The sequence below is a fragment of the Corvus brachyrhynchos genome, unplaced genomic scaffold, assembly GCF_000691975.1.
Source record: "Corvus brachyrhynchos isolate BGI_N302 unplaced genomic scaffold, ASM69197v1 scaffold116, whole genome shotgun sequence".
NCBI classification, from domain to species: domain Eukaryota; kingdom Metazoa; phylum Chordata; class Aves; order Passeriformes; family Corvidae; genus Corvus; species Corvus brachyrhynchos.
This window is the reverse complement of record NW_008240221.1, coordinates 7,224,091-7,236,643: the sequence shown is the minus strand read 5'-3', so window position 1 is coordinate 7,236,643 and position 12,553 is coordinate 7,224,091. Positions and strand designations below refer to the sequence as shown.

Here is a 12,553-nt window from a genome sequence, read left to right as displayed (position 1 = left end):
GTGGACCAATGGCTGAATGACACACTGCTTTGTTCTTCCAAGCCTGTTACTGCTCTCCCCAGCCTGACCCTGTTGTGCCTTGGAGGATTTTCCTCTCTGTCACAATTTACAAGTTGTTTGGTTTGGGTTTTTTTGAAGAAACCCTGGTTTAGAAATAATGGGATGCTCGTAATGGGTTAGGGAGTATAACACTTGTGGTTTTGTCTTTAAAAAGGGTTTACTGTTGCTCTGGCATGTGAACGTCTTGAATAAGATGTTTAATATGTGCTTGTGGTTTTGCTTTGTTTCACAAGTATATAATGTGTCTAACATCAAGGCTGATAGGATGTCTAGCATCTTGAAACGGTTTGAAGAGAATGAAATAAATAATAGCCTTTAAAAGCTCCTAATCTTACATGTGCAGAGTCAGTAGCTATGCAATTTCAGGAACAGTTGTACATTGTTGCAGATTGTGTTTGGGCTGGGTGTTTTTACTGATTTTTGACATTTGTGTTCATATTGTGAATAAAATTTCTATTTAACTTGTAATTTTATATGTCCTTTGTAACAAGCATTTGAATTTGCAGCCTTGTGCTGGAAGTAGATTTTAGTAACTTAGGTTCATGCAGACTTTCAGTAGCTGCACAGATAACAGCAGAACAGGGAATGACAGATCACAGCCTGACCTGCAAAGTGGAAAGACTACTTTCTTCAGTGACCAAACCCTACAGACCTGTTGTATAGGAAGGACAGTATTTTCTTTGCTGATTTACTTAATTACATTGTAAACTCCTTGGGGCAAGGCTGTTGTATTTTTGAGCCATGAATTGCACAACAAGATAGCAACTGCAGAAATGCAGTCAAATTGCTACCAATCCTTTTAGTCATTGTTTATAAACCATGTTAAGCCCTGTCTAATGAGTGGAAGGAAGTTTTAGCATCAGTGTTCCCTGTCTCAAATCTGAATAAAATCTTTGATGTCACATCAGCCTATTATTTTGAGATGCAGCACAGATGAATTCTCTACCACTACAGCTTGGGTAGGGGGACTGGGGAGATACATAAAACCAGTGCATTTTACAAGGAAGTTCTGACAAATTGCAAGTCTATTGTAGCAATAAGGGACCAGTCAAATGCCTGCTTAGAGTTTCTATTTTCAATGCTGTATTAATTCAAATTTATGCTGCAGTGTCAAACATGAACACATTTTGAAATACTTAATTTACCATCTGGTAGATGTAATAAAATTAATTTTATAATCGTGTAAATCAGTAAGGTTTTGGTTGCATTTCTTGGTAACAGCAAATTTTTTGCCTTTAGTACAGGGAGTTGCTTTTAAGCATGGATATAGCTTTTCTCCATGAACAAGCAATTATAGTGAAGGAAAGTATTTTTCTGGTTTCATTTATAAACATCCTTATCATTTATTTTCTTTGTAGTGAGCAAAATCTGTTGCTGAAAACTGTGACTCTGTCATGTTACCATGGAGTAAAAATGGAATTTGCAAAATAGATACTAGTGGGCAGAGGGAGGTTGAGGTCTGCATTGGTTTTCCTGCTCACCATTCTCATACATAAATAGTGTTTTTCTCTTGTCTCAGAGCAAGGGTTGAATTGGCTGGATCTTTTTATTGGCGTTTCCATTTTTTTTTGAACAAAAGGCACTCTGATCAGCCAAGTCAGTCAGCACCAGATTGTCAGATTATATGGCTTTAGCAGTAAAGCATTTACGAGTCTATCAGATATATCTATAGGATCAGGAGACCATTGCATTAATAGGTATCTATAACTTAAGGATGTAGTTCAGATACAGCAACATTCCACAGTTGCTGCAAATACTGGTTTAAACTAAATTCAATTTCAGGTGTTAGATAATGTACCAAACTAAACCACTGATCCTGTGGTCTGCCATGCCAGAGGCTTTTTTTATCAGTCATGTGTGATGTCCACAGTTTTATTTAACTTCAGCATTCTTCAAGTGTATCATCTTAAAATTTTTATAAAACAATAGGTCTATAGAAGCTATAGAACTAACTTGTGAGGCAACTTTTCATATTTGGACTCCTTCATCCATATCACATGTGACAAGTATAAAGCAATAACAAATCTGTAGAACAACATGATGAGTCAAAACTTTGTGCACTGAAAGTTGATAAACTGTTGAGTGGTTTCAACATTTTAGGCATCTAACGGGCTAATCTGTGAGGAAGGAATCTTATAACAAAAAGATTTAAGGTAAGTCTTTGGAAGATTTGATCATAAGGCAGAAAAGTTGGGTTTGAGGAGAGATTTTAAGTGCACAGAGTTCTTGATTCAAAACTGAATCTCTCATATGCTATGACAAGCTCATGCTGTTTGTGTAGCCTGTATTTTGCCTTCTGAATTTTCGGTATGATTTTTTGAAGGAACATTAACATAGGCAGATGTTTGTATATTCTTGATCCTGAACATATGTAGTCCCTCGATAGTGAAATTGTGTGTTTTAACAGTTTAACATAAGGTTTGGCTTTATTTAATTTGTATTTTGTTTTATAATCTATCATGAGTATAATTTCTACAATTAATTCCCCTAATTGACTCTCCCATTGTGGTAAATATTTGTGCAGCCTTTTAATGAGAAACATGATGCCAGCTGTGATCTACTGCCAAAGAAATTGCCTGAAACTGAGGAAAATCACTCCAGAATTGAGCAAATCTGTTGTTAAAACTGAAAGCCCATGCTTTCATTTTCCTTGCTTTTGTTGTTCTGTGGTTTGTTTGGGGTTTTTTTCCCCCTTGTTTTTCATATTTCTTTGGGGTCATCTGAAGTTCATGCCTGGTTATGGGCCTCATTATTCTGTTTATTGACAGATTCTTCTTTACAAGTGCTTGTGGTAAGAAGGCTCTGAGCAGTTCATGTCAGGTTATCTTTGCATGGTTAACCTTGGAGTGGTTTAGATGGATGTTTTGGGGTTTTGTTTTTTAAAAAAAAAAAAAAAGGAAGGGGAAGTAGAGTGATATTATCCTATTACCCTGTGTTACAAGATTGGGTCATCTGAATAGATCATCCAGAATCACTACAAAGAAAGTGTTCAATTAAAAGTGGATTTTTTTTTTAATCTGTTATTACAACAAAACAAGAGGCTTGACTAACCGCAGTAACTCATCTCAGTTAGCTTGCACTTTGTAAAGATGAACTTTCTACCTTTTTACCCAGAGCATGCTCTGCTGTGGGAGGTGGCTGATTCCTCACCGTGCTCTACCTCAGTCTCAGAAAGTAAGGCAATAATACAGAGCAAAACTTACGTTATCTTACGTAAGTTTATCTTATGTTACGTTTGTGTTTTATATAGATCTGTCTAGATATATGTGTGTATATACATACATACACACAGTAAGTATAAATTAAAACCTCATTCCTGTGTGCTGTTTCAAGGTATTGCTTCCTTCTAGCAAGGAACTATTGCTTTGAAATCTCACCCGCTTCACATCAAATGGAAACGGCATGCATCTAAAATGCCATTATAAAGAGTGAATTTTCACTCGTCTTCTTAAAAACTATAAGTTATTAACACTGTAGAAAGTTCACTTTAATTTTTTTACTCTTAGTGAGAAACATAGGTGACTTGTAAAAAGGCCATTGTAGAGAGAAATGCTGCAGAAGTGCTCTCTGTGTTTGAGAATAGAAAGTTAATTCTTCTGATTGACTTCAATTGAATTAGTATGTGTTATGTCATGAGCAATCATATTGCAAGGATCCAGCTGTCCAAAACACAAAATTATGGTGCTATATTAATTAAGCTCATAAAAAAAGTAAACCCAAGTCTGTAAAGATGCATTATTAGGCAGAATTACTGGAATTCAGTTCATGTCAAGAAGGATGTCTGATCTACTCTCCACTACTAATAGAGGGGACCTTCTCTGACAGCTTTTCTCATCTGTTGATATTGTCTGTGCCATTTATTGCCATTTTTATAGTTATCATTAGAAAGATCTGAACATTTAGTCTGTGTTTTGAAGTAACGTGCTGTTTGTGCAGATATACTAAAATGTACTCAGTGGACCATCCAGAATGGTACTGATGCCTTAGGTTTTAACTTTTATATTTTTCATATCCTGTACTGCCTAGTGTGTAACTCTGATGTTTCTTGTGCCTTGTTAGCTACTGTTCTCTCATGCTGGTTAGACATCACAAACCCTCTCTAGGTTTGCACTTCAAGGACACCTTGTTGTCCTAGGCCCCAAAATATGTAAACTAAAGCCTTTGAGAGGAGGAGCAAACTTGGGGTAATTACATCATTAACCGAAATTAAAATTGGAGAATTAACCCTGATCCACAAATGGACCAAACTTATAAAAGTGTGAAGAACCCATGACCCAGCATCCACCTTGGGTGGAGCCCCTCAGAAGCTTTTGACTCCCAAGGTGTACCTTTAAAGGCCATTCAAATAAATAACCTGCTTTTATTCTCTTAATCTTGTCTAGCCTCTGTTTTCAGGTAGCCTCTTCAAGGCATCAGTACTTACTTGGTTTCAATATTTAAAGAGCTAGTTTTCTGAAAAAGGGGTTTGGGGATGGGTAAGCAGTGTGAGAGCTTTCATTGTCTAGCTAGTACTTGATTTGCTAAGATGCTAAATATTTTGGAACCTTAGAGGTTAATGTCCTATGTCCCTTTTTTTCCTTTCTTGTTTATCTCCCTTCTCTTTTCAGCCTTGTCATTTAAATATCTAGTATTATACATTATCAAGTATATATATTACAAGTGGGTAACTGATGTCTGCTCTGTGACATTTGCAGTAAAAAATATTTCAAGTGGACAGATCTAGGAAACATTTTTTCACTGTCTGAAATGTTTTAGTATATGGTGCTTTCAGATATACTCCAGAGATAGAAGCAAACAGTTTTTCAACACTAAATATTTTAAAGTCACAGATTATGTAGGCAGCTCAATAAATGCATCAGTAATGTTTGTTTTCCAGCCTCTTTTGAAAATTTGCCCTTGATGTATCAGAGCCACTTTGAAGAGATTGGGATGCGATCTTTAATCTTCCAGAGTGGCTGTAGAACTAAGGAAAACTTTGTCCATGTTTGATGTCTTAGAACTACTTGGGCTGAAACAGAAAAGTTAACATTTAATGCTGTTTATCTTCAGCAGAATTATAAGATGAAGCTGAAATGTTTGATATTCTGAAAGTTTCTGGACTCTGCAAAAAAAATTCAGTGTTAGAATGTGTTAATAAGACAGAGGAAGCTACCTTGTTATTGTAACAAATAATTTTTAAACTCCAAAAACTTGTGTTTGTTGGGTAAACAGTGAATTGCTATTCCATTTGTGAAAACCCTCCTGGTGTGATAGCCAAACTTTTAAACAGAAGCTACTTCTCATTTAGTAGCAAGTTGGTCTTATTTACAGCAACCTTCCTTCAACAGTCAGACCTTTTACCTTGCACACTTTTACTGTGGAACTGCAGGCAGTAATTATTTTTAAAAGAACCTGTCATCAACTGGAATGAATTTAAGTCTGGGCAAAAGCTGCAGGTTTTCAACAGAGATAGACACACCTGTCCCGAGACAGAATTGTCTGGGAGCTGATGGGGGTGTAGGGTTTCGTTTTTCTTTTGTTCAAACACCTATGCAGAGAAATGCTGTATTATTTGTTAGCGAATGTTCTTTGCTGGGTAGATGAATTTAGGAGCATCTTTCAGGGCTCCTTTCTAGGTGAGAAAAGATGAGCTGCTGTAAATTCAGATAAAACAATTGAAATTTCACAGGTGAGTGAGAGTAATATATATTAGGAAAGCACTGGACATAGTCATTCTTTGAAAAGGTGTGTGTGTGTGTATGTCTATACGTTGAAAAAAAGAAATTTAAGGAATTTTCGGTTGTTTGAAGAAGACAGGGATAAGATCTTCTGAACTAATCAAAGAATGTACTTGTGTGGGGTTACATTGTTCTAGGAATGTCCACCTAAGTCATTCCACTGTGTGTTCTCCCATTTTATTTGCATGTGGTTGAAAATGAGAGGTAAGAAAACAGGTTTCTGGGAAAATTATGGTCGCTGTGTTTCTTGTATTGTTTTGGAACAGTGGTTTTCTTCACAGATAGTTTCAATTGCTTTTGTATCATTGATTTCTGAGGGGGAAAAAAAAAAATTGGGTTAGTTAGTTAGTTTGTTTTTTGTCTCCTTCAGGTAGAGATAACAGATATTGAAAATGAAGACAAAAGGTTCAAACTCTTCCTGGGACTTTTGGAGTCCAGTCAGAGTCTGCCTGAGTTTCAGCACTTGGTCTTACTGCTTCAGGCTTGGCCACCGATGGACAGGAGCAATGGGTGAGCATTTCTTCAAACGACCATGTAACAAAAGAGTTCAGAGTCTTCTTGCTTGATATCATGGTGTTTTCAGTCAAATAATTCAAACATGGCTGGTAGGAGTATGCCCTTTGGAAAGGGTCATGCTGGGAGGAATAAATGTTTTATTTAAAGCAGAATTGAATCAATCAGTGTCTTGTAAAAATTATATATACATTATATGTAGTCTGTGCCATGGAGGAAGGGAGAAAAACGTTTTATTGTCTGAACTGTTGCACAGGAGAGGGTTCTGTCTACTTAAATTTCAAGGTACATATTTTGCTCTTGCTTTTAACAGTATAAACAAAATCCGTTAAAAAAGAATGGAGAGTTCTGACTGTTCTGTTTATTCAAAGTTACACTTTGCAGAAAGGCGTTTGAAAAGTGATGTTCAGATGGATGTGGCAGACTGTCTGCCAGAGGTCTGGGAGGGTAATAATACCACACAATGGCACTTCTCTTGTCTAGATCCACTACCCATTATTTCTGTTTCTGAATAAAGCATCCAAAACAGTTTAAGACTAAAATAATTATAAGACTTCAGAATTGCACCCATCAAAATGGATATTAACTGGAAAAGTAATTTGGAACATCCAGACTACACTATATTTTATCATTTCTTTGGGTTTTGTCTGTGACTTTCTGAATACATTTGAAAGTAAAAAATTTAACTGTTGTATTCTGTAACTGCTAATCACTTCTAAGATATTAGGATTCAAATAAAGAGGCAAGGGTCACATATCTTTCAGAGAGCAGTAGTATTACTAAACTTTTGGCTAGCCATGTCTGATGATAGGTAGGTTAGAGTCATTAACTGGTGTTTATTTTGGATTACTTAGGAGTATTGATTACAACCTGTTTTAACTTGGAGACTACATTCCCCAAAGTGTTTATGTGCATTGATTTTTGAAAAAAGGCTTATCTTTTTCTGAAAGGTAACTTGTTCATGAGTAGAGAACTGGTGGGTTACAAGGTAATCTGTAAAGGTTTTTCACATTCAAGCCTACAGTTTGTTTGGAACTTCTGGATGAGCATTAATCTAAATTCTTTAGTGACAGGTTTACAAGCCAAAAATTGTCTTCAATACATTAAGAATTACAAGGACTGCTTCGTGATTTGTCACAAATTCATGTTTCAACTTCCATTTGAAGTTTTGGATTTGATTGTAATTGAAAATTGATGCCTCACAATGTGTGGGAACTGTCAAATTTTTTTAATCTACACACTACCTTTAACAAAAAACAAAATTTACAGAACAAAAGTTCAAGTGAAATACTGCTGCAGTTAGCAAAATCATTTTTCCTTGGGTTCAACAGAAAGACTAGAGTTTGTGAAAGGAGAACCCTTCTTGAATATAGGCAGTTCTTACCTACTACTCTGTAACAGAGGACACAACAAATTACGTAATTGCATCTCCCTCTTGGTGTTATGTTCCTTCAGGCTGCCTTCCTAAAGTGAAGGATAGTAAAAGAAAAAAAGGTATAGTCACAACTAACTCTGGATCAAATTTCAGAGGTGGGATACCTCTTAGACTTCAGCAATCTTGGAAGTGAAAATTTCTGCAAATACTTAGATCACCTGTATCGTAACTCATTCAGAGTCTAAAGTAGTTATGGCTCCTAGGCTGTTACATAGTCACAATTCTTCCCTCTTCTCCCCCTGTTGCATAATTCCATGTTAACAGCATTCAACTCTTTTTAGCAGCCTAGGGGTTTATATATGTGTGTGTATATGTGTTCCTGAAAAGCCTGTCTTTAGGATGATTGGAAGTAAAGAACAGGAACTGTTTTGTTAGTGGTGTTCTCAAAAATCTTGTTTTAAAGCAAGTTGTATTAACAAATTTTTGAGCAAAGAGGAAAACATCAAGAAGTCAAAACTATATGTATTAACATGTTTGTTGTACTAGTTTGAAAACACACCAGTGGGAGTCACCAAGTCAGAATAACAATTTAATAGGGAAATTAAAAAAAAAAGAGGCAGAAAACACTGGTTCAAACTGACAGAGCCAGGATACAGCCTGACACCCTGTTAGTCAGGCTGGTGATAGCAGTCCAATAAAATGGTGGCTGCAGTCCTTTGAAGTGATGGATGTGGTTCTGTTGAAGCGTTTATCCTGTAGAAGGGTCTGCCTTTCCTCAGAAGGTGGAGTGGTGGCTATGTAGCTCCTGTCCTCTGGGAATCCATTATATCCAGGATGGAATGCTTGGTTCCTCCCTCTGGGTGGAGCATCTCACAATGGGGTAATGAGTCATGAGGCCAGGTGTTGATTTCGCTCATGAACAGAAGATAGTCCGGGGGCAGGAGGCAAGGAAACACTGCCCCTCCTGGTTTCAACAGCTCATGAGGATGGTAATAGAATATACTGCAACCCAGGACACTTGTTTACTCTTTTTTTCCTTCTCTCCTTCGGAAGAGGTCATTATTGTTTATTGTTTGTAGCCAGTGTAATGATCCTTACAGGAACTGGGGCGTTTAAGTCTGAGTCGTGTGAATACTTAGAATTTAGGTTTTCAATCAAGCAGTAAATATCTAATACTTACAATTGAATATAAAGCTGGAAAACACAGTTTACATTCTATGAAGGCTTAAGAGGAAGGAGAAGTAAAAGAACTAAGGAAGAGGGGGTTTTTGGTAGGCTTTTAATTTTTGTAACCTCTATGTTAGTAAATCCATACTTCTTAATGCTTTTTTGAGTTTTTGTTTTCTAAAACACTCCACTTACAATAATAGTTATTATCACAACTGTTATTCTCTTCATGTTGTAATATGCTGTGTTTACTGTGAGATAGCAGAGAGGTAGCTTGGTTGTTTCAGTCAGCACTCAAAGCTGTACACTTTTTAAAATTTTATTTTCATACCCTTTTGTTATGCATGCATGCTTTTCCACCCAGGTGTCTCATAGTCAGATGTCATTTTAAACATTTCATAAAGGTGTTTCTTAAAAAAATTATTGACAGTACCTGAAGCTCTGCAGTCCTTTGGAACTTGCTACCTACATTCAAAAGGCATTTTTTATATTTATTATAAATATTGATAAGGTGTTTTGAAACTGAAATAACCCCAGTGTTAGAGACTCAGTACCTTAGTTCACTTTTTAAATCTTAATCCCAGATTTTCCTCTTTTGGCTTTGGGGAAAAAATTAAGGTGGTTTTGAAATAAATTCTTTTTTCATGATGAGAATTTTTTTTTTTTTTATAACCACAGTTGAACTGAAGTAAAATTCAGGAGAGAAGAAGACTGAATTCTGCCTGTAGGTGTCAGATTTTGGTAACTTAATTTTGGTTTTAATTAGAGATAGCAGGTAGTTGATAATAGTTCACAGGAATATTTGAAATAGTTATAAAGAATTTTGATGAGAAAAGCTTTATCTATGTATACAATATAATCTGATACTTAAATAAATTTGCATATGGAAAGCCTTGATGGCCTTGCATCTTTCTGGTTATTTTTGTTTTGTAGTGTGATTTTTGTTTCCTTTTTCTAATGGGAAATTCTTACAGATTTTTTTAATGTACTCCAAGGGCAGCAGCTATAGAAATGGAAATTCATTTTGACTCTGTGCCTCTAAGCAAGAAGTGGATCACATAGAAGGAGCTGTCCCTTTAACCAGTGGCAAATACGGAGTTGCAGGTTTTTTTTCTTCTCCTGCCCTTACTGGGGATTCACAGATTCAGTGCCTTGTGTTCTGTTTGTTGAATAATCTGGTATCTTGGGGTTCGATGTGTCACATTGAAAGGAGCTGAGAGGAGGAGCTCTCCTGTTCCCAGCCAGACTTATGACAGCTCTGTGCTCAGTGACTGTGACTGATGGAAAGGCTCAATTAAGTTGTCAGAAGGAAGAAAGACAATGACTTCTATTTAATTTGCAGTCAAAGTTGCCCACTCCTAGCTTCTCTGTCTGGTTTTCATGTTGGGCTGTAATGACAGCTGCGTGTGGAGCTGCTTTTACTTGTTTACGGTGTGTACTTTTGAAAGTGGACGATGAGCAGGAGAGAGCTTTTCTGTGTGAAATAGTAGATATTGGTGGTTGTTCTCTCCAAGTTTGTCAGACACTTGGTATATGTCAATCCAACAGACTCTCTTAGCAGACTCCATTTACAATTATATTAATGCGCTGCTTTAACAATTGCTGCAAAATAATAACTATGAAAAGCAGCACTTTGACAGCACTTTACTGCTTCTTGTCACATGTATTGAGTAAGTATCTGAATTCACACTAAATTGTAACACCAAACTGCCACTTTTGGTCTTGCTGTGAGTTCAGTTTTTTTGTTTTGGTGTTTTTTTCAAGCTGAAGTGGAAAGTTTCCCATGTCTTTGGGATGCTGATTACTGACCAGAGAGATTGATGGGGTAATTGATGGGGTAATTTTTAAAATGCCTTTTGTGACTTCTTAAGTTTATGCACAGATGAACATAGAGTTTATATTATTGTGGCTTAATATAATCATGATAAAAGCTGTGATTGTTCATCATTTTAGCCTGTTGTAGGTAGAAATTGAAATACATCAACTTAGTTTATGTTAGAAAAATGGCAGTGTAGATGTGTTCCGGTGTTGCACTTTGTGCTGTCAGTTAAAAGTGGATTGCTACCCATTTCTGTCAGTACATCCAGTCCTGTATACCTATATATCCAGCCATTATACCTATTCCTGAAAAAAGTATCCAAAACATCTCCATGATCTACCAAATAATGGCTATAGGTGAAAAAATGTTACAGCAACAAAACTTCACAGTAAACACTGCCTTTGCCATCTTGCATGATGAAATGTGCTTCGATCTACTGTCTGCCATCTGTTTATGTCTGACTCTGTAATGGTGACATAGCGTGAAGTTCTGTGTGGAATTAAAAGAACATTTTAAATATGTAAAATAAATGTAACTGTATCCATATCTACTAGCATGTAATTTCACTTTCCTACCCTTTTTGGATGGGCTATGGAGAAAAGTTTATTTCTGTTTGTATTCATTGGACCTGAAAATAAAAATGTGAATCTGGCTATATTTTTTCCTCTCAGAAGCAAGAGACAGATACTTGAGAAACAGAAGCTGTTAGAATGTGATCAAAGCAAACAAAATTAGGAATGCTAGATTCCTGTCACCCCTCCCTCGATACCACTCTACTTGGGAAATCAGCTGGTGTTAGGCCAGGAGAAGGTCCTGTGCTATTCCAGTTTGATCAGTCTTTATCTGAAATATAGTTCCTCAGGGTTTGTAATAAGCATGTCATAATTCCAAGTAATTTAAACTTCTTTGTTGCATTGAAGGAGTGATGGCATTACGGACAGTAACTTGTCTCAAAACTTTCATCTTTCTTTCATGAGGTTGTACTTTTAAGTCACACATGAGAAGCAGCCTACAGCAAATGGTGTATGTATATTTATATTCTATATACATCTCTTTTTTTACTGGGCAGATCGTGCACAGATGATAATCCCTGGGTGAAACTGGGGACTGTTATGCTGCAGAGGTGCCCACCTGAGGAAAAGGAGACCACAGGAAATGAAATTTTGAAAATCTGCCGTTCTTTGTATGAGACAAAGCACATGCTCCCTGTCAAGGTAAGTTTTAACTTTGGGTATCCTGTTTATGAGTCCTGTTTCAAGGTCCCAGCTACAAGTAAGATGTTGCCATACTGGATCAAGTCCAGTGGAGAGCTAACAGAGAGGCTGAGAACTAAGTTCAATCTGTCTTGAGAAGAGGTGACTGTGGGAGATCATATCTTCAAGTAGTCAAATGAGGAGTGGAGGAATTAGTCTCTTTTCAGAGATGCTCAGTTACAGCACAAGAGGCAATAGAGACATGTTACACCATCAAAATCTCCTATTGCACCCAAGGAAAACATTTTTCACCTTTAAAATAGTGAAATAATAGAACAGGTGGATGCCTAGAAGAGACAAGGAGAGTCTGTCTTTGGAGTTATTTAGGACTTGACTGGATCATGTCACAGGCAGTTTGATATTGTTGGACTTGCTTTGAGTTGGATTAGCTGATCTTTATAGGTCTATTCCAGTATATTATTCTTTAATGTATTTGTAGAAAGGCTTTAATAATCTATTGTCATTTAAGTCAGTGTTGAAAAAACTGTTACTTAAATTATCAGTAATTCTCATACTAATAAATGCATAAAAATTTAGTGAGGAATCCCTGAAAAACATGGTGATTGAAAAGAACCGTAATATACAAGTAATTAATAAGTAATAACTGTGATTTTCTAACTTGTTTTCCCTAACTATGTATGCATACTTC

General features: G+C 36.4%; 1 protein-coding gene across 1 annotated transcript in view; it reads left to right on the top strand.

The window, feature by feature from the left end:
* The window catches only part of NBAS (neuroblastoma amplified sequence), a 162,236-nt gene that overhangs the window by 134,088 nt on the left and 15,595 nt on the right, over positions 1-12,553 (top strand). Inside the window, 2 exon segments of the mRNA XM_008641788.2 lie at positions 6,148-6,287; positions 11,721-11,865. Coding sequence (XP_008640010.1) covers positions 6,148-6,287; positions 11,721-11,865 — 285 coding nt within the window.